At 39.0% G+C, this 20,280-nt stretch overlaps 1 protein-coding gene across 1 annotated transcript in view; it reads left to right on the top strand.

Moving 5' to 3' along the window:
* Positions 1-20,280, top strand: part of LOC127409881 (unconventional myosin-VI-like) — a 490,797-nt gene that overhangs the window by 32,713 nt on the left and 437,804 nt on the right. The window contains exons 12-17 of the mRNA XM_051644812.1: positions 3,790-3,934; positions 4,385-4,542; positions 5,582-5,673; positions 6,354-6,426; positions 8,322-8,449; positions 8,681-8,776. Of these exons, the coding sequence (XP_051500772.1) occupies positions 3,790-3,934; positions 4,385-4,542; positions 5,582-5,673; positions 6,354-6,426; positions 8,322-8,449; positions 8,681-8,776 (692 nt within the window). The remainder of the gene's footprint in view (positions 1-3,789; positions 3,935-4,384; positions 4,543-5,581; positions 5,674-6,353; positions 6,427-8,321; positions 8,450-8,680; positions 8,777-20,280) is intronic.

Genomic DNA, 20,280 nt, shown 5'->3' with positions numbered 1-20,280 from the left:
AGGTTTGCTTGCATATCATCTAACGGGAACATTTAGCCTACTGAACCAATAGTTGAACTTTAAATCTTCTGTTCATTCCATATTCGTTTTGAAATAATAAAATAAACAGAAAACGAAAAAACGTGTCTTTTTATTTAGCAATTATTTGCCTTGGTAAATTATTCATTAAAACTGTTTGTTTTTTTTCCTTTAAAAAAAGAATTCATTATGCATTCAAAAAATAAAGTTTTAGAAAAATGACATTAGTACTGATTTGTAAATTTGATTTTCCAACTCATCTGGCTGTTATTTCCCGAAACGTCCACGGAAGTTTGGGTAAAGGCTAGAGGATTGACACTTTTAACCTACTTTATGTTCTGCTGTTCCTGTGAGGAGGATAGATGCTGGACCTTAGTTTTATATGGGGATGTAAGAAAAGGTAATAATTGTGAATTGGTCATGCCAGTAATTTTTCCGGATTGCACGTTCCCGCGCCGATAAAGATTATAGCATAGGCTATTTTACCTTCTATAAAACGTCCAGTAAAAATAACCCCTGGTTATAATACCGTGCAAACTGACATGCTGTTAAAAGCCAATGAATCTGAACCGTCCAACCTGTGAACCCTTTAACTTTCATTGTTTCTCAAGTTATTAAAGTGTCTAAAATGTATGTTGGCCAAGAGAAGACACCAGCAATAAAACGTGTTTCACTTCAGATGAATTGCAGATATGCTGGCTGTTGCGTTTGGACTAATGCATGTTTTTCCACAAGCATTTTATGCTGTTGAGTGTTTATTTAGCCATGAATTTTTTTTTTTTTTTTTTTGGGGGGGGGGGGGTTCGGTTAAGAAAATGAGAAAAGTAGCTACACTAGCACGTAATATTGGCCCCCGGCGTTTAAGAACATATTTTGCAAAGGTTCTGTTGTATTTTGACAGATATTCCAATCAATTTCATCTAAAAATCCCAGATACAATATATGATCTGTTTATGAAATGTTATGATTAATATTTCCTGCATAATTAATCAGCACTGCCATTAATTTAATGATAGGTCAATTACCAGGGTTGGGAGGGTTACTTTTGAAATGTATTCCACTACAGATTACAGAATACATACCGTAAAATGTCATTTGTAACGTATTCCGTTAGATTACGCAATGTCAGTAACATATTCTAAATACTTTGGATTACTTCTTTATCAGTGGTAGATTTTTTCACTTGTTTTGACTATAAAAACTCTGCCAGTACAGTGAGACAAAAGACACATGTTAAAAATACGTTTTCTGAAAAACCTAAATATCTTATGCAGTGTTGTTTCTAAAACAAGATAAAACAAATTGATCTTGTTTTAAGGATTTTTAGATATTTTTACAGGAAAACAATAAAAAAATATTATCAAGAACAAAATTTTTGCCTTAATATCAAAGGTCTTACTAGAAAAAAAGAAATTATGATCCAACGTGAATTTACTTGATAAAAAAAATGATCGTGCCTGGTAACGTGCATGTAAAATGGCTAGAAATAGCATTTTAGCTTACCGTAAAGCTGACATTATACACAAGGTTTATTTCTATTTCTTCTGCTCCAAACTTATTTCAAACATACTCCTCTGTCTGCTCGTATGAATGTGACACATCATAAGAAATTGTTTTCACCGTTGTTCAAATGCACTTTGGATCGCATTATTTATATGTATAAATGTTTTCCATCTGAAAGGACTAAATATTAAATGAAACAAATGAAAATAAAATGCAAAGTAATCAATGATTTAAATTGTAACTGTAGTGGAATACAGTTACTTATATTTTGTATTTTAAATACGTAATCCCATTACACGTATTTCATTACTCCCCAGCCCTGTCAGTTACGTGGTGACAGTGTGTAAATGCAGAAGACATCTCTGTTATTTCTGCAGACATCACTTATCGATACAAATCGACGGTAAACATACAAAATCTTTTTCATGGTTAAACACTGGAAAGCATAAAATGCTTGAGAAAAACATGCATCAGTCCAAACGCAACAGCCAGCTTCTGGTAAACTAATCCCATCCGAATAGGGCTTTCCTTCCCCCTTAAAAGTCCCTTTACTGTATATCCCTTAAAATCATATCCAGTATATCCCATGGTAACAATAGTTTTTCCACAAAATGCCATATTTACTAAAGTCTTTCTAGCAAGTCAGTCCACTGTCGGACATCTTTGGAACACTCTCGGGAGGCTATTTCCAGTCATGACAGTGCATCTCCTATCTACTTGAATGGGGAAAGACCGAAATCCCCTAAATGGTTGATAAAGATTCCGATCAAAGAACATATTTCAAATCAGCAGTAAAATTTGACAACACTGGAATCATAAAATGTGCTGCTTTACCTCAGATTACGCTAAAAAACACAATTTTCCCGGCTTGTATAGCTGATGAGAATGCGCTTTGATGAGTTGATTGACAGGAGATGTCTGTATCTAAAAGGTGACTGGCTCTTTTACCTGTAAGACGAGACTTCCTTTCTACATCCGTTGACCGTTAGCTGCCGTTGGGCGTTCTTATTTCTCCCATTCATTTTGATAGAAGTGGCCCATCTCTGCTAAATAATCTCTGATATTTACTATAATACTACTACTCTGATATCTTAATAGTCACATCCTCTTACCCCACGTAAAATATGTGTTAGGTCTCTTATATTTACTCCCCCTGCTGGTGGCTTTTGTAAGTGTTGAAGAGAAGAGTTACGTCAATTAAATTATGTAAATTAGATTTTCGTTTTTCTCTTACATTTTTTTTTTTTTTTTTTTTTTTGAGAAGGAGAATGAGAAACAAAAAATATAAAAACCTAGAATTTTACTTTTTAAAAAATGAATCAATTTGTGTGTTTGTTTTTTTAACTTTTGCAGAAAAATGAAAAAAGGAAACACCTGTTTTTCGTTATCCTTTTTTTTTTATTATTTCAAAACGGAAATGGAATGAACAGAAGATACACGGATTGCTGATAATGGCTCGTCATTAAAAAAAATTGTGTTGCACTAACACCTTTAATAGCGGCAAAGATGCTGCATCACACAAGAGCAAATGTTACCAATGCCATTATAGAAATGTGCTTGAGTTATTTAATGAGTGCTGAAAAGTAATGAGTAATGATGAAGAAAGCCGAACTTGGCATAGCATAAACAAGCACGCTTGCTTCCTTCAGTCATGTGCTCCGCGTCTGTTGCGAGACCGTGCATGTTATCTGAGGCAGATTCCATAATTTATGTGTCAGATGTTCATCATCACATGGAAGCATTATTACACCCCTATTACTATGCATTAAAAAAAAAAAACTAATTTTATTTGGGTGTCCAAGCTAATGTTTTGGGTGGCATCTGCACACCCGTGGCTACGCCACTGGACTGATGGCGTCACTGCGAAATCGTTCAAGATCATTAATTTAACCTTGATTCATTGGAAATTGTGCCTACCATGGGTAAGAGACTGTCTGAAAAGTCCTCACATTGTACTTAAATGTGCTACAACTGTGGTGGGTGTGGTAAGGGACTGTCTGAAAACTTCAGCAAGTGGCAACAACCCCCAAACTTCACCCAACTCTAGAGAGAGTGTCCCATATTTTATAACTTCAAAAGAGTCAACCCTAGACACGATGCGCTGCCCGCGTCTGGTGTAGACAGGGTATGAATGCAAAAAATTAAATAAACTATGCATTGTTTAAACAATGTACACAATATACAAAAAACATTTCAATGGCACAAATGTAATGTAGATTGCACCAATACTGTATGTAACCAGAATCCCAAATGTTTGTGTGTTTTCAGGTGGCTGTAACATTAAGAAGGCCTGCAGTCAGTCACTAGAGTTCTGTGCTGAGCTCTTGGGTCTGGATGAAGAAGATTTGAGGGTCAGTCTGACCACTAGAGTCATGCTCACCACTGCAGGGGGCGTTAAAGGCACAGTCATCAAGTAAGAGCAAATCTCTTGCTGTTTTCCTTTCACCCTCTAATGAAGAACTGGACTGAGCTGCTTGATTTCCAATTTTCACACTTTTATCTTGATTTTAAGAGGGATAATTACACAAAACATTTTATTCAGCTAGATATAGTGCTATAATGGACAAATGATAAATGAATGAAGACTGAGTGGTCCTGTAACTTGTAGAGCATGGTACTAGGAATGCCATGGGTTTGATTCCCAGGGAACACCGCTGATAAAATGTATATGCACTGAATGCACTGTAAATCACTTTGGACAAATGCTTCTGATAAATGCATAAATCCAGATGTAATGACCATGAGGTGATACAGCATATGAAAATCAAATTCGTGTTATGTTCTTCAGTGTTTCTCTGATCAGATTTAATGACTTGAAGGTGCTACAGCATATGAAACATCAGATGTTTGTTATGTTCTTCAGGGTTCCTCTGAAGGTGGAGCAGGCCAGTAGTGCTCGTGATGCTTTAGCTAAAGCCATCTACGGCCGTCTGTTTGATCATGTGGTCACCAGGATTAACCAGTGCTTCCCTTTCGACTCGTCTGCTCATTTCATCGGTGTGCTGGACATTGCCGGCTTTGGTATGACATTCTCTTCACTGATCACCGTCAAACACTCCCTCAGTCTCCTGTCCAACAGTGTTATTATTGTTGGCATTTTCCATTTGCCTAATCATTTGCATTTGTTTTATGTGTGCCTTTATAGGAGATCTAAATATATAATAATCAGTATTGTCTGATGGCCACACATAATAATATCCCACAAAATATATGTGATCATATTTTTTCTTTTTTTTTTTAGTTTTGTCAAGATTTCGTTATTTGTGAACATTTTAGTTTTTCACAACCATTTCATGGCCTTTAATAAATGCCCCCTTCACACATGAAATGAGGAACGCTGCAGCGCCCGCACACAAGCTGAGGATTTGCTGGCATGTCAAGCTGTTGTTTTTTTTGGGGAGGGGGGGTGATTTTTTCCCCTTTTTCACCCAATTTGGAATGCCCAATTCCAATATGCTTTTAAGTCCTCGTAGTCGCGTAGTGATTCGCCTCAATCTGGGTGGCGGAGGATGAATCCCAGCTGACTCCACGTCTGAGACCATCAACCCGCGCATCTTATCACGTGGCATGTTGAGCGTGTTACCACGGAGACATAGAGGCTTCACGCCATCCACCACAGCATCCACTCTCAACTCACCATGCACCCCACCGAGAACAAACCATATTATAGCGACCACGAGGAGGGTAGAGTCATGTGACTCTACCCTCCCTAGGAACCGGGCCAATTTGGTTGCTTAGACCTGGTTGGAGTCACTCAGCACACCCTGGGATTCGAACTAGCGAACTCTAGGGGTGGCCAGCATCTTTTATCACTGAGCTACCCAGGCCCCCGTCAAGTTGGTTTTTAACTGTCGCATCTTTTAATAGCAACCTCTTTGCAAAGCTACATTACATTATGACAGATTTATAAAACAATGCATGCTGAACTTGTTCAAAATAATAATAATTCATCTGTTCTTCATCGGCAGGTGCTACACACAGCCAGAAACAGCACATGGTTTGATTCCTCATGATATGAGCCCTTTTTAATTCAAACCTTTTTTGTTGTTCTCATCTTCAGAGTATTTTGAACACAACAGTTTTGAGCAGTTTTGCATCAACTACTGTAATGAGAAGCTGCAGCAGTTTTTTAATGAACGCATCCTCAAAGAGGTGAGTCAACTGATTTAAGCACTTACTTGTGTGTGTGTGTGTGTGTTTTACAACTCTAATGCACCTCAACTTGAAACCAAAAAAAACATCTAGGTATGTGCAAAACTACATAATTTAAAAATTAAATTAAAAGTTGGATTGTCTGACCACTTTATTAATCGGTCCTAAAGAGCCCTATGTAATTATGTTAGTTTAGGGTCATGTCTGTCAGACATGGATCAGACTATTCCTTGGGGGGTGTTCATATGGGGGCATTCTTGCTTTCAAAAAAGGTTGATGTAATGGAATAAACATGTCTTCAAAAGATTTAAAAACAACATAGAACAACAATGAAGAAAAATCCATGTAATTTTCATTGTGGTGAATTTGTTACAAAAGCTCTGCTTTCATGGATCTAGCAACAGAATGGTTACGCTGTTTTGTATAATTTTTATACATGATATGCAAATTCGCCACAAATTAGATTACTATGAATAATCGTTTTTTAAAAAGTGTGAGAGTGAGGCTTTCTAAAATCACCCAAAACAACCTTAAAATGTTTCCAGAGTGATGTGCTGGTGGTCCACAGATTAACAATGATAAGTGATGTTAGTGAGACTAGCCAGAGCCAGAACAATTCATTATATAAAGACAATGAACTGTACTGATATTGATGTTTGATGTTTGTGTTTGGTTCACAGGAGCAGGAATTGTATCAGAGAGAAGGGCTAGGAGTGAATGAAGTTCATTATGTGGATAATCAGGACTGTATCGGTCAGTGTCTTATTTCTTGAGTTCTGTAGAAAACTACACCGACTTCATTGGGCATATTCATTGCTGTTATTATCTTTGTGTCTGTCTACAGTGACAAGAAAAATATGTGAACCCTTTGGAATTACCTGCATTTCTTCATTAAATAATGTGGTCTGAACTTCACTTAAGTCCTAATAACAGACAAAGACCCAATCGTCTTAAAGTAATGACAAAAAAATGTTTTACTTTTCATGTTTTTATTGAACATGTTTTATTATATACAGTCCATGCTGGAAAAAGTATGTGTACCCCTGTATTTTATAACTGGTAGAACCTTCTTCAGCATCAATAACCTCCGCAATACGTTTCCTGTAGCTGTTGATCAACCTTGTATATCATCGAGGAGGGATTTTACACCATTCCTCCCTACAAATTTGTTTTAGTTCATTAATATTTATTGGGTATTTCTTGCATGAACAGCACTCTTCAGGTCATGCCGCAACATCTCATTTGAGTTAAGGTCTGTACTCTGACTTGGCCTTTCCAAAACACATTTTCTTCCTCTTTAGCCATTCTGTTGTTGATTTGCTTGTGTGTGTGTTTTTTTTGTTTTGTTTGTTTTTTTGGTCATTGTCTTGTTGAATCAACCAACTGTTAGATGATGGACTGCTACCCTGACATTCTCCTGCAAAATTTCTTGATACACTTTTGAATTCATCGTTCCCTCACTGATTGCAAGCTCTCCAGGCCCTGATGTAGCAAAGCAGTCCCAAACCATGATGCTTCCTCCACCATGCTTCACAGTTGGGATGAGGTTTTTGTGTTGATGTGCAGTGCCTTTTTTCCCTTCAAATATAGTGTTGTGTGTTTCTACCAAAAAGTTCAATTTTGCTCCATCTGTCCACAGAACATTAATCCAGGAGATCTGTGGAGCATCAAGGTGGTCTTTCACAAACTTGAGATGTGCAGAAATGTGTTGTTTGGAGAGCAGTTGTTTCCTCTGTGGTGTCCTCCCATGAACACCATTCTCATTCAGCGTTTTTCTTATAGTTGACACATGAACAGAGATTTTAGCAAGAGATTTCTGCAGATCTTTTGCTGTTACTTTTGGGTTCTTTTTCACTTCCTTCAGCACTTCATGTTGTGCTCTTGGGGTGAACTGTGCTGGAGGCTGACTCCTAGGCAAACTAGCAACAGTGCTGAATTTCCTCCATTTGTAGAAAATTTGGTGAACATCCAGATCTTTTAGAATATTTTGTTGCCTTTTCCAGCTTCACGCATCTCTTAAATTTTTCTTCTAAGTTCCTCTGACATTTGTTTTGATCAGGGCATGGTTCACAGACTTCTTGAGAAGTTCATACTCAACAGACTGTACTCTTTTTATACAACAGGGCACCTCTAAAGTCCAAACCTACAATCTCAGCTTATTGACTGGAACATCTGTCTGCAATTAGCTTTTTAGAAGTCAGAAGTCCAGGGAATCACATACTTTTTCAGCATGGACTGTGAATAATTAAACAACTTGTTCAATAAAGACATGAAAACTACAATTATTTGTTTGTCATTACTTAAAGCAGATTGTGTTTATTCGGACTTAGGTGAAGATCAGTCCACATTTTATGAATAATTAATGCAGAAATGTGTCTAATTCCTAAGGGTTCACATACTTTTTCTTGCCACTTAATCTATATTAAAGACTTTATAAACTTTTAGGTAAGGCTTTTTTGATCCAACATCAAAATTTGCCTTGATGCAACTTTCCTTCTCTTGTCCTTGCTGTTATTTACTTTGTCGAATTCCAATAAAACAGAGCACAAAATGAACCATCCAAATTGTTTGTTGCAAAAGATCTTGGGAGGTTTTGGTGACATACAGTAAATGTGCTTAATGTGTGTATGAACCTGTCTCTCATCCAGACCTGGTGGAGTCCAAGTTAGTGGGCATCTTGGATATCTTGGATGAAGAGAATCGTCTACCTCAACCGAGTGACCAGCACTTTACTGAAACCGTACACAACAAACACAAGGAACATTTCCGCTTGACTGTGAGTCACACTGCACACTTGATCTTATTTCAACATTGCACTGTAGTTTAGTTCAGAGATTTTTGTAACTCAGTTAGCAACACCAAGGTCATGGGTTCAATTCCCACGGAGCACACATGAAATGTATATCTTGAATGCACTGTAAGTCACTTTGGACAAAAAAGTATCTGCTGACAGCTTAAAAATGTGAAAGAATCCCTAACTTTTGTTGTCAAATGTCTCGTCTCACAGGTTCCCAGGAAGTCCAAGCTGGCTGTGCACAGGAACGTCAGAGATGATGAGGGCTTCATCATAAGACACTTTGCTGGAGCAGTCTGCTATGAGACGGTACACACACACACGCATGCACTATGTGTCTTCCAATTCGCTATGATAGGTTTTGACTCTTAATTCTGATTCCATGATCGAAGCCATTGTAAAATGGCTATAAACGCATAACTGTGACCAATTATTGCATATTAATGCGCCAAATTGCTATTGTTTATTCCGATTATTATTAATATTAATGTAGCTGTTTATTGAACATTTGTGTCTTGAATTACAGTGTTGTTGCCACCTCGCAACAGAAATAAGATAAAAACTTTGTCGTGCTTGAGAATACTTTTTACCTGTGGTAAAATCTCTTTAACACTCTGCATAGAATGACTTACTGTTTTATTTGCTAATAATGAATTGGACCTGCTGATAGTCATAGCACTGTTGTGTTGTTTTAGTACTAAATTCACTTATTTTGTGAATATTTAAATTACCTCAAATTATACATATAAGGTAATAGTATAAACACGGCCACAAAATTTGTGCCGATCGCAATTAGCAATGAAGGAAGCAGAAGGTATAAATTGTTTGAAGTTCTGTATACACAAATACACCCTGACAGCAGCTGTAAGACAGATTAGTTATTAACAATTTTGATTGATTCCATGCAGCAAATCAAATAGACAGAAAATCTCCACCACCACCCAACACAAACGAGCACCCCAGTGGTCAAAAGTCAACTGACAAAGACACACATACAGACAATAAAACAGCAGAAAATGTTTAGAAACATAAAAAAAACAAAAAACACTAGTCTCTCTCCACTGCCCCTCCCGAGAGCCTTCCAAAAAGGCTAAATAGCTGCCCCATTTCCTGATGTACAATCCAGGTTGCCTAGCCTTCTACATGCCATCTCCTCAAATGCTGCTACCCTGCCCATCTCGGTAGACCACTCATGAAATGAGGGCATCAGTTGACTTCCATCCCCTGAGAATTACCTGTCTGCCAATCATCACGCTGGTTAGAACCCAGCTTTTTATATATTTATCAGATATATTCAGGACCGCCCCATCACCCAAAATACACAGTCTGGGGCAAAACGAAAATTGAGTGTCCACTACATCACACACAAAGCTGTGAACCCTCAACCAAAACTCCTGGATCCCAACACATCCCCAAAAAATATGGGTTGTGTCCCCGTCTTCTGATTGGCATTGCCAGCAGGTGGGAGTGTCTTTAAGACCAAGCCTATACAATCTAGAGGGCATCCAATAAAATCGATGCAAAATCTTAAATTGTATCAGACACACCCTTGCATCTCTAGATGCAGACTTGATGTTTATTAGGATCCTAGCCCACACCCCCTCCCCCAATGTCAAGTTTAGATCTTTCTTCCATAATCTTTTGAGAGAATTCAAAGTTCCATCCCCCAGACTCTGAATTAGCAGGGAATAATACACTGATGCCTCATGACCTTTCCCAAAAGCAGCAATCACCACTCCCAAAGTATCCGCCACTTTAAGGGGGTGCGTGCCACTCCCAAAAACAGTGCAGAGTAGGTGGCGAAGCTGTAAAAACTGAGATCTGGGAATGCCAAAATGTTGAACCAAATTTTCAAATGGTCTTAATACTCCACCCTCATATAGGTAACCGAGTGCATTAACCCCCTCACAATCCAATCTGACCAACAGAAAGGGGACTTATTAATACATAGTTTAGGATTCAGCCATATGCTCGAGGCTAAGTTTAAATAAATATCAGAATTAAACACTCTGGACACTTTTGTCCAGATCGTGTGCAAATGCAAAATAACGGGGTGTGACTTAACCTCTCCGGCTAGTTTGATCGAAAGGCTTTGCAGTGGCAAGATAGGGGCAAGAACTTCCTTTTCAATACAAAACCAGGGAGGGGCTCTCTCAGGTGGAAGCGACCAATGAGCCAAATGTCTAAGACCGAACGCATAATAATAAAACAAAATCTTGGGTATGCCTAACCCACTATTGTCAATCAGCCTATGTAACTTATTGAAATTTAATCTGGGACGCTTACCATTCCAAATAAAGGACTTCGCTATGCTATCAAATTGCTTGAAATAAGAGAGGGGGACATCTGCAGGGAGAGACTGTAGCAGGTAGTTGAATTTTGGTATACAATTAATTTTAAAAACATTAACCTTCCCGGAGCGATGGACGCCATGCAAGGAGCAGACGTGTGAGCGACGAGCTCTGCGCACTTTGCTGAATTTTCGATTATTCTCATGTTATAATCTGGTGAAATTTGTTACACCCAGTTACACATTTGTCCTTTGTTGCAAAACATGGCAAAGAAGTCAAAATCCTCGGGCTCTGGAGATATTAAAAGACACTTACTTATTCAGGATGAAAGCCCCGAGAGGCCTACAGACCGGGGACTCGATTTGGATGGCGCGGTGAGAGAGGAGATCCAGCGGCAGTTGTCCAACATGTCGATGATGTTGACGAAGATTCTTGCTGACTTGGAGGATATCGCTGTAATACGTCAATCGATCATGGCGATGGAAACAAAATTCTCTGAGTTAGGTACAAGAGTGTCTGATGTTGAAAAACGAATCGATTTCCTGGAATCTTCGGAGAGGGAATTATCCGCTAATCTGCCCGCGACCAAAGTTGATTTGGAACATCTCCTTGAAAAGCTTGAAGATCTTGAAAATAGAAACCGCAGGAATAATGTTCGAATTGTTGGAATTCCTGAGCATGAAGAGGGCAGAGATATGGTGAAATTCCTGGACGAGCTCTTCCCGAGTCTGCTCGACATAACAGGCCACAAGCTTGAAATCGAGCGAGCTCACAGAGTCCCAGCTCACAGATCTGCTGAGGGAGACAGGCCCCGATCGATTCTGGCCAGATTTCTGAGATCTTCCGATAAAGATCTTGTGTTGCGCCAGGCAAGGAGCAAAGGGAAGCTTTCTTGGAAGAACCATAATGTTTTCTTGTTCCCAGACTTTGCAAGTTCGACAAGAGAGAAACGCGATCGGTTCAAGGAATGTAAGAAACTCTTACATCAGAAAAAGATCTCGTTTGCTCTGATGTTTCCTGCCAAACTGAGAATAGAAATGAAAAACAGTCGCAATGTATTCACATGTCCAAATCTGGCAATGTCTTTTATAGAATCAATGGCTGAGTAAACCGTTGGATGTTTCTCATGTGAGTGGGCCTGACTCGCTGTACCTAACTCTTGAGGAAGCTGGGTGAAATTTTGGGTTTTTTTGCGTTGGCTCCACCGTGCGACTGGAGCTTGTTTTGTGAATAACACTTTTCCTTAAATAAACTTTTGCACTGTTGGAAGATTACATTTGCATTGAAGTTCCCGGCCAGTTTCAGAGTGGACACTACGGATGACCGCAAAATATTTACATGCTCACTCAAAGGATGTCTTTTATGAAGCTGACGGATTGTGTAAGTCATGGTATATACATTTATGCGGCCTCCGAGTGAACTGACTCGATCATCCGGGGAACCTGGGATGCCGGTTTTGTTTCTTTTTGTATTGGTTCCGCCTAGCGGCTGGAGCATGTTCTGTTGAATAACATTCTGCTGTGGATTAACACAGCTGTGGATTAATCTGTTCGTTCTTCGTGCTTATTCCTCCTGCTGGCTGGAGTTTGTTTTGAATTTTTTATTTTTTTTTTTACGGGACATTTGAATGATTACGTCATCCGCTGAACTCATAACATCTGGCTCACGGAACATTCGTTTGTCAGTCCGAGGAATCTGAACGGTTTTATATCGGCTGGAATTTGTTTTGTGGAAGATCACATCCTTGAGACAGTTCTGTGAATGAATCTACACATTTTTTGTGTTCATTCTTCCTATTAACTGGGTTTATTTCACAAAGTATTTTCTGTTATGTAATTTTACCTCACAAATTGAGCAATCCGATGGCAAAGTTGTCGTGGGGACTCGTGTGCGTTCATGGACCTTTTGAATTTAGAGGGATTGTCGCCGGTTGGCGCTGTCGTGCACGGGGTTAATGCGCACGTTTTTCTTTTTTCTGTTTGTTTTGTTCCAGGGGATGTTCGGGGGTTGATTGTTTCACTAATGGGGAATGTGGTCTTCATAATTTTGTTTTTCACACACAATTTTTTATTTTTATTATATCAATATGTCAAATGTTAATATGAATAAGTTGTCTCTCTCCACATGGAATGTGAATGGGTTGGGGCACCCCATAAAAAGAAGGAAGGTTATTACTTTTCTTAAACGTAAGAAATATGATATAGTGTTTCTTCAAGAAACACATCTCTCCCCGCAGGAAGCTGAAAAATGTGGGAAGATATGGGGTGGACATGTTTTCTTTAGTTTTGGCTCAAGTAAGAGCAAGGGAGTCATTATATTGATAAATAGACATTTACAGTTCAAATTTCTCAAACAGATTAATGATAAATTAGGAAGAGTAATTATTGTTTTAGCTGAAATTCAAGGGCAGAGTCTGATTTTGGCTAATATTTACGCACCTAATGTTGATGATCAAGGCTTTTTTATAGATCTTGAAGGGATGTTGCAAACCGCTGGCACCCCTCTTGATATAATATTGGGAGGAGACTTTAATCTTTTGATGGACTCTGTCCTTGATCATAGTGAAGCTAAAGTGTGTAAACCCCCTAGAGCAACACTGACGCTTCATAGGATGTGTAAAAATCTTGGTCTTTCGGATATTTGGAGACTTTTGAACCCATCTGGTAGGGACTATACATTTTTTTCATCAGTCCATAAGATTTATTCTAGAATAGATTTTTTTTTGATATCCAAATCCCTCATTTCATCTGTTGTTGATTGCTCAATTGGAAACATTTTAGTCTCAGATCACGCCCTGGTGAGTTTAGAGGTGATGCCACATATAGAGAAAAAGAAATCATATAGTTGGCGCCTTAATGTATCCCTTTTACAAAATCCTGATTTCCAACAAATGTTAAAGACTAAAATCAATGTTTATATGGAGACCAACTGGACCTCAGTATCCTCTGTGGGCGTGGCTTGGGAGGCACTTAAAGTGGTTCTTAGGGGCCGGATCATACAGTATGCCTCATTCATCAAAAAAACCAAAGCACGAGAACTTGTGGAGTTGGAAGGAAATATTAAAAGTGCCGAGGCAGAGCTGAAGCGCCGTATGTCAGCTGATGGCCTCAGAGAATTGACCCGATTGAAATATAGATATAATACTATTTTGTCGCGGAAAGTGGAGTTTTGGTTATTCAGGGCAAGATAGTCATACTTTGAGTCGGTTGACAAAGCAGGGAAGCTTTTGGCTAGATATATAAAGCAGAGAGAGTCTTTTTCTACCGTTCCCTCAGTGAAATCTGCTGGTGGTGAAATATTTACCTCAGCCATTGATATTAATCATGCTTTTAAAGAATTCTATATTAATCTTTATAGTTCCACGCCTTCGCCTACTGATGAAGAGATTAGAAACTTTGTGGAACCATTAGATCTTCCTAAACTGACGACTGAGCAAAAAAACTCTCTTGATTCTGAGATAACCTTGGAGGAGCTTAACGAGGTAATTAAGTCCCTACCTACTGGCAAGGCTCCGGGGCCAGATGGTTTTGCCGCAGAATTTTTTAGATCCTATGCTACAGAACTGGCCCCACTTTTATTAGAAGTTTATACTGAATCATTAAAGAAGGGAAAACTTCCTCCAACCATGACACAAGCCCGGATCAGTCTGATTCTTAAAAAGGACAAAGATCCAAGCGAGTGTAAAAGTTACCGTCCAATCTTCCTGATCCAACTAGATGTAAAAATATTGTCAAAAATTTTGGCTAACCGATTAAGTAAGGTTATGACATCTCTTATACATAGAGATCAGGTGGGATTTATTCGGGGCCGTAGCTCTTCTGATAACATCAGGCGTCTCATCAATATCATGTGGTCAGTAGTGAATGAACAATATCCCGTCGCTGCCATCTCACTTGACGCCGAAAAGGCGTTTGATATGGTAGAATGGGATTATCTTTTTAAGATTTTGGAAATGTATGGGTTCGGGAGTACATTTATTGGTTGGATTAAGTTACTTTATAAACACCCTGTAGCAGTGGTACAAACAAATTGATTAATTTCAGATTATTTTACTCTGGATAGGGGCACCCGGCAGGGTTGCCCTCTTTCCCCATTATTGTTCTGTCTTGCCCTGGAACCATTAGCAGCTGCAATAAGAAAGGAGGATGATTTTCCAGGGGTGACAGTGTGAGGTGCGGCGCATAAGCTTCTGCTTTACGCAGATGATATTTTATTATTTGTCTCTGAACCTACTAGATCTATGCCTTGCCTCCATAGAATTATTAATTCCTTTTCCAAGTTCTCAGGATACAAAGTCAATTGGTCTAAATCCGAAGCTTTGGCACTGACAGCGTACTGCCCAGAAACGGCTTTCCAGCCGGGCGCCTTCCAGTGGTCCAAACAGGGCATTAAGTACTTGGGGATTTTATTCCCAGCAAATTTGTCTGATTTAGTTAGAGTTAATTTTGACCCTTTAATAAAAAGGTTTTCAAGCGATGTCAGCAGGTGGGCTTTATTACATTTATCGATGATTGAGAAAGTTAGTGTTATTAAAATGAATTGTATTCCAAAATTCAACTACCTGCTTCAGTCTCTCCCTGTAGATGTCCCCCTCTCTTATTTCAAGCAATTTGATAGCATAGCGAAGTCCTTTATTTGGAATGGTAAGCGCCCCAGGGTAAATTTCAATAAGTTACATAGGCCAGTTGACAGAGGAGGGGTAGGCCTACCCAAGATTTTGTTTTATTATTATGCGTTCGGTCTTAGACATTTGGCTCATTGGTCGCTTCCACCTAAGAGGGCCCCTCCCTGGTTTTGTATTGAAAAGGAAGTTCTTGCCCCTATCTCGCCACTGCATAGCCTTTCGATTAAACTAGCCGGAGAGGTTAAGTCGCATCCCGTTATTTTGCATTTGCACTCGATATGGACAAAAGTGTCCAGAGTGTTTAATTCTGATATTTATTTAAATGTTGCCTTGAGCATATGGCAGAACCCTAAACTATGTATTAATAAGTCCCCTTTTTGTTGGTCAGATTGGATTGTGAGGGGGGTTAATGCACTTGTGACCTATATGAGGGTGGAGTATTGAGATCTTTTGAAAATTTGGTTCAACATTTTCGCATTCCCAGATCTCAGTTCTATAAGTATTTACAGCTTCGCCACCTTCTCTGCACTATTTCTGGGAGTGGCACGCACCCCCCTAAAGCAGCAGGTGCTTTGGGAGAGGTGATTGCTGCTTTTGGAAAAGGCCATGAAGCATCAGTGTATTATTCCCTACTAACTCAGAGTCTGGGGGATGGAGCCTTGACTTCTCTCAAGAGAGTATGGGGAAAAAGATTTGAATTTGGTATTGGAGGATGGAGTGTGGACTAAGATTCTTAAAAATGTCAAGTCTGTATCTAGAGATGCAAGGGTTCGCCTTATGCAATTTAAGATTTTACATAGATTTTATTGGACCCCCTCTAGATTATATAGGCTTGGTCTTAAAGACACACCCACTTGCTGGCAATGCCAGTCAGAAGTTGGAGACACTGCCCTTGTCTTTTGGGGGTGTGTTAAGATCCAGGAGTTTTGGTTGAGGGTTCAGAGGTATTTGTGCGACGTTTTGAACACTCAGGTTTTGCTTTGTCCCAGACTCTGTATTTTGGGTGATGGAGCGGTCATGCATTTAGGGGACAATCATATAAAAAACTGGGTTATGACCAGTCTCATGATCGGCAGGCAAGTAATTTTAAGGGGTTGGAAGTCAAATGGAGCACCCTCTTTTTCGGAGTGGTGTGGGGAAACGGGGAGGGTAGCTGCATTTGAAGAGGCGGTAAATAGAAGGCTGAGGTTGAGGGACTTATTTGCTAAAAAAATGGGGCAAATATTTAGTTTTTTTGGGGGAATCTCGGGGAGGGGATGTGGAGAGTGTAGTTTAATCATGTATGTTTATTATTTTATTTATTTGTGTGTGTGTGTATATATATATAATATATATATATATATATTATTTTATGTAAGTGTATGTATGTGTATCTGTGTATGTATTTATATGTATATGTGTGTGTGTGTGTATATGTGTATATGTGTATGTATATGTATATATATATATATATATATATATATATATATATATGTATATGTGTATGTATGTATATATATATATATATATATATATATATATATGATTTTTTTGGATTGTGTGTGTGTTATGTGGGACCACAGGGGTGTTCATTAGGGGTCAGGGTGGGATTAAATGTAAAATGTTGATTCATTATATACAGGTGCATCTCAATAAATTAGAATGTCGTGGAAAAGTTCATTTATTTCAGTAATTCAACTCAAATTGTGAAACTCGTTTATTAAATAAATTCAATGCACACAGACTGAAGTAGTTTAAGTCTTTGGTTCTTTTAATTGTGACGATTTTGGCTCACATTTAACAAAAACCCACCAATTCACTATCTCAAAAAATTAGAATACATCATAAGACCAATAAAAAAAACATTTTTAGTGAATTGTTGGCCTTCTGGAAAGTATGTTCATTTACTGTATATGTACTCAATACTTGGTAGGGGCTCCTTTTGCTTTAATTACTGCCTCAATTTGGCGTGGCATGGAGGTGATCAGTTTGTGGCACTGCTGAGGTGGTATGGAAGCCCAGGTTTCTTTGACAGTGGCCTTCAGCTCATCTGCATTTTTTGGTCTCTTGTTTCTCATTTTCCTCTTGACAATACCCCATAGATGCTCTATGGGTTTCAGGTCTGGTGGGTTTGCTGGCCAGTCAAGCACACCAACACCATGGTCATTTAACCAACTTTTGGTGCTTTTGGCAGTGTGGGCAGGTGCCAAATCCTGCTGGAAAATGAAATTAGCATCTTTAAAAAGCTGGTCAGCAGAAGGAAGCATGAAGTGCTCCAAAATTTCTTGGTAAACGGGTGCAGTGACTTTGGTTTTCAAAAAACACAATGGACCAACACCAGCAGATGACATTGCACCCCAAATCATCACAGACTGTGGAAACTTAACACTGGACTTCAAGCAACTTGGGCTATGAGCTTCTCCACCCTTCCTCCAGACTCTAGGACCTTGGTTTCCAAATGAAATACAAAACTTGCTCTCATCTGAAAAGAGGACTTTGGAACACTGGGCAACAGTCCAGTTCTTCTTCTCCTTAGCCCAGGTAAGACGCCACTGATGTTGTCTGTGGTTCAGGAGTGGCTTAACAAGAGGAATACGACAACTGTAGCCAAATTCCTTGACATGTCTGTGTGTGGTGGCTCTTGATGCCTTGACCCCAGCCTCAGTCCATTCCTTGTGAAGTTCACCCAAATTCTTGAATCGATTTTGCTTGACAATCATAAGGCTGCGGTTCTCTCGGTTGGTTGTGCATCTTTTTCTTCCACACTTTTTCCTTCCACTCAACTTTCTGTTAACATGCTTGGATACAGCACTCTGTGAACAGCCAGCTTCTTTGGCAATGAATGTTTGTGGCTTACCCTCCTTGTGAAGGGTGTCAATGATTGTCTTCTGTACAACTGTCAGATCAGCAGTCTTCCCCATGATTGTGTAGCCTAGTGAACCAAACTGAGAGACCATTTTGAAGGCTCAGGAAACCTTTGCAGGTGTTTTGAGTTGATTAGCTGATTGGCATGTCACCATATTCTAATTTTTTGAGATATTGAATTGGTGGGTTTTTGTTAAATGTGAGCCAAAATCATCACAATTAAAAGAACCAAAGACTTAAACTACTTCAGTCTGTGTGCATTGAATTTATTTAATACACGAGTTTCACAATTTGAGTTGAATTACTGAAATAAATGAACTTTTCCTCGACATTCTAATTTATTGAGATGCACCTGTATGTGTTGAGTTTTTTTTACTGTCATATGCTCATGAATCAATAAAAATGTTAATTACAAAAAAAACAACATTAACCTTCCCAATCATCGATAAATTTAATGAAGCCCACCTGTCCACATCATTCGAAAACCTCTTTATTAAGGGATCAAAATTAACTCTGACTAAATCAGATAAATTTGCTGGGAATAAAATTCCCAAATACTTAATTCCCTGTTTTGGCCACTGGCAGGCGCCCGGCTGAAAAGCCGTTACTGGACAGTACGCTGTCAAAGCCAAAGCTTCGGATTTAGACCAACTGACTTTGTATCCCGAGAACTTGGAAAAGGAATTAATAATTCTGTGGAGGCAAGGCATAGATCTAGTAGGGTCAGAGACGAATAATAAAATATAATCTGCGTAAAGCAGAAGCTTATCCGCCACACCTCCCGCAATCACCCCTGGAAAATCATCCTCCTTTCTTATCGCAGCTGCTAATGGTTCCAGGGCAAGACAGAACAATAATGGGGAAAGAGGGCAACCCTGCCGGGTGCCCCTATCCAGAGTAAAAAATCTTAAATTAATCAGTTTGTTTGTACCGACGCTACAGGGTGTCTATAAAGTAGCTTAATCCAACCAATAAAAGTATTCCCGAACCCATACATTTCCAAAATCTTAAAAAGATAATCCCATTCTACCATATCAAACGCCTTTTCAGCGTCAAGTGAGATGGGAGCGACCGGAGTCTGATCATTCGCTACTGACCACATGATATTGATGAGACGCCTAATGTTATCAGAAGAGCTACGGCCCCGAATAAACCCCACCTGATTTATAAGTGATGTCATAACTTAATCGATTAGCCAGAATTTTTGACAAAATTTTTACGTCTAACTGGATCAGGGAAATTGGACGGTAACTTTTACACTCACTTGGATCTTTGTCCTTTTTAAGAATCAGACTGATCCAGGCTTGTGTCATGGTTGGCTGAAGCTTTCCATTCTTTAATGATTCCGTATAAACTTCTAACAAAAGTGGAGCCAGTTCTGTAGCATAAGATTTGAAAAACTCAGCGGCAAAGCCGTCAGGCCTTAATTACCTCATCAAGCTCCTCCAAGTTTATCTCAGAATCAAAAGAACTCCTTTGCTCAGTTGTCACTTTAGGAAGATCTAATGGTTCCACAAAGTTCCTAATATCCTCATCAGTAGACGAAGACGTGGAACTATAAAGATCAAAGTAGAATTCTTTAAAAGCATTATTAATATCAATGGCTGAGGTAAATATTTCACCACCAGCAGATTTCTCTCTGCTTTATATATCTAGCCAAAAGTTTTCCTGCTTTGTCCCCCGACTCAAAGTATGACTGTCTTGCCCTGAATAACCAAAACTCAAAACAAAACTTTCCGTAACAAAATAGTATTATATCTATATTTCAATCGGATCAATTCTCTGAGGCCATCAGATGACATACAGTGCTTCAGCTCTGCCTCGGCACTTTTAATATTTCCTTCCAACTCCACAAGTTCTTGTGCTTTGGATTTTTTTGGTGAATGAGGCATACTGTATGATCCGACCCCTAAGAACTGCCTTAAGTGCCTCCCAAGCCACGCCCACAGAGGATACTGAGGACCAGTTGGTCTCCATATAGACAATGATTTCAGCCTTTAGCATTTGTTGGAAATCAGGATTTTGCAAAAGGGACACATTAAGGTGCCAACTAT

Source organism: Myxocyprinus asiaticus, chromosome 19, assembly GCF_019703515.2.
Source record: "Myxocyprinus asiaticus isolate MX2 ecotype Aquarium Trade chromosome 19, UBuf_Myxa_2, whole genome shotgun sequence".
NCBI classification, from domain to species: domain Eukaryota; kingdom Metazoa; phylum Chordata; class Actinopteri; order Cypriniformes; family Catostomidae; genus Myxocyprinus; species Myxocyprinus asiaticus.
The sequence above is the reverse complement of the archived record's forward strand: the minus strand, read 5'-3'. Positions and strand labels throughout refer to the sequence as shown.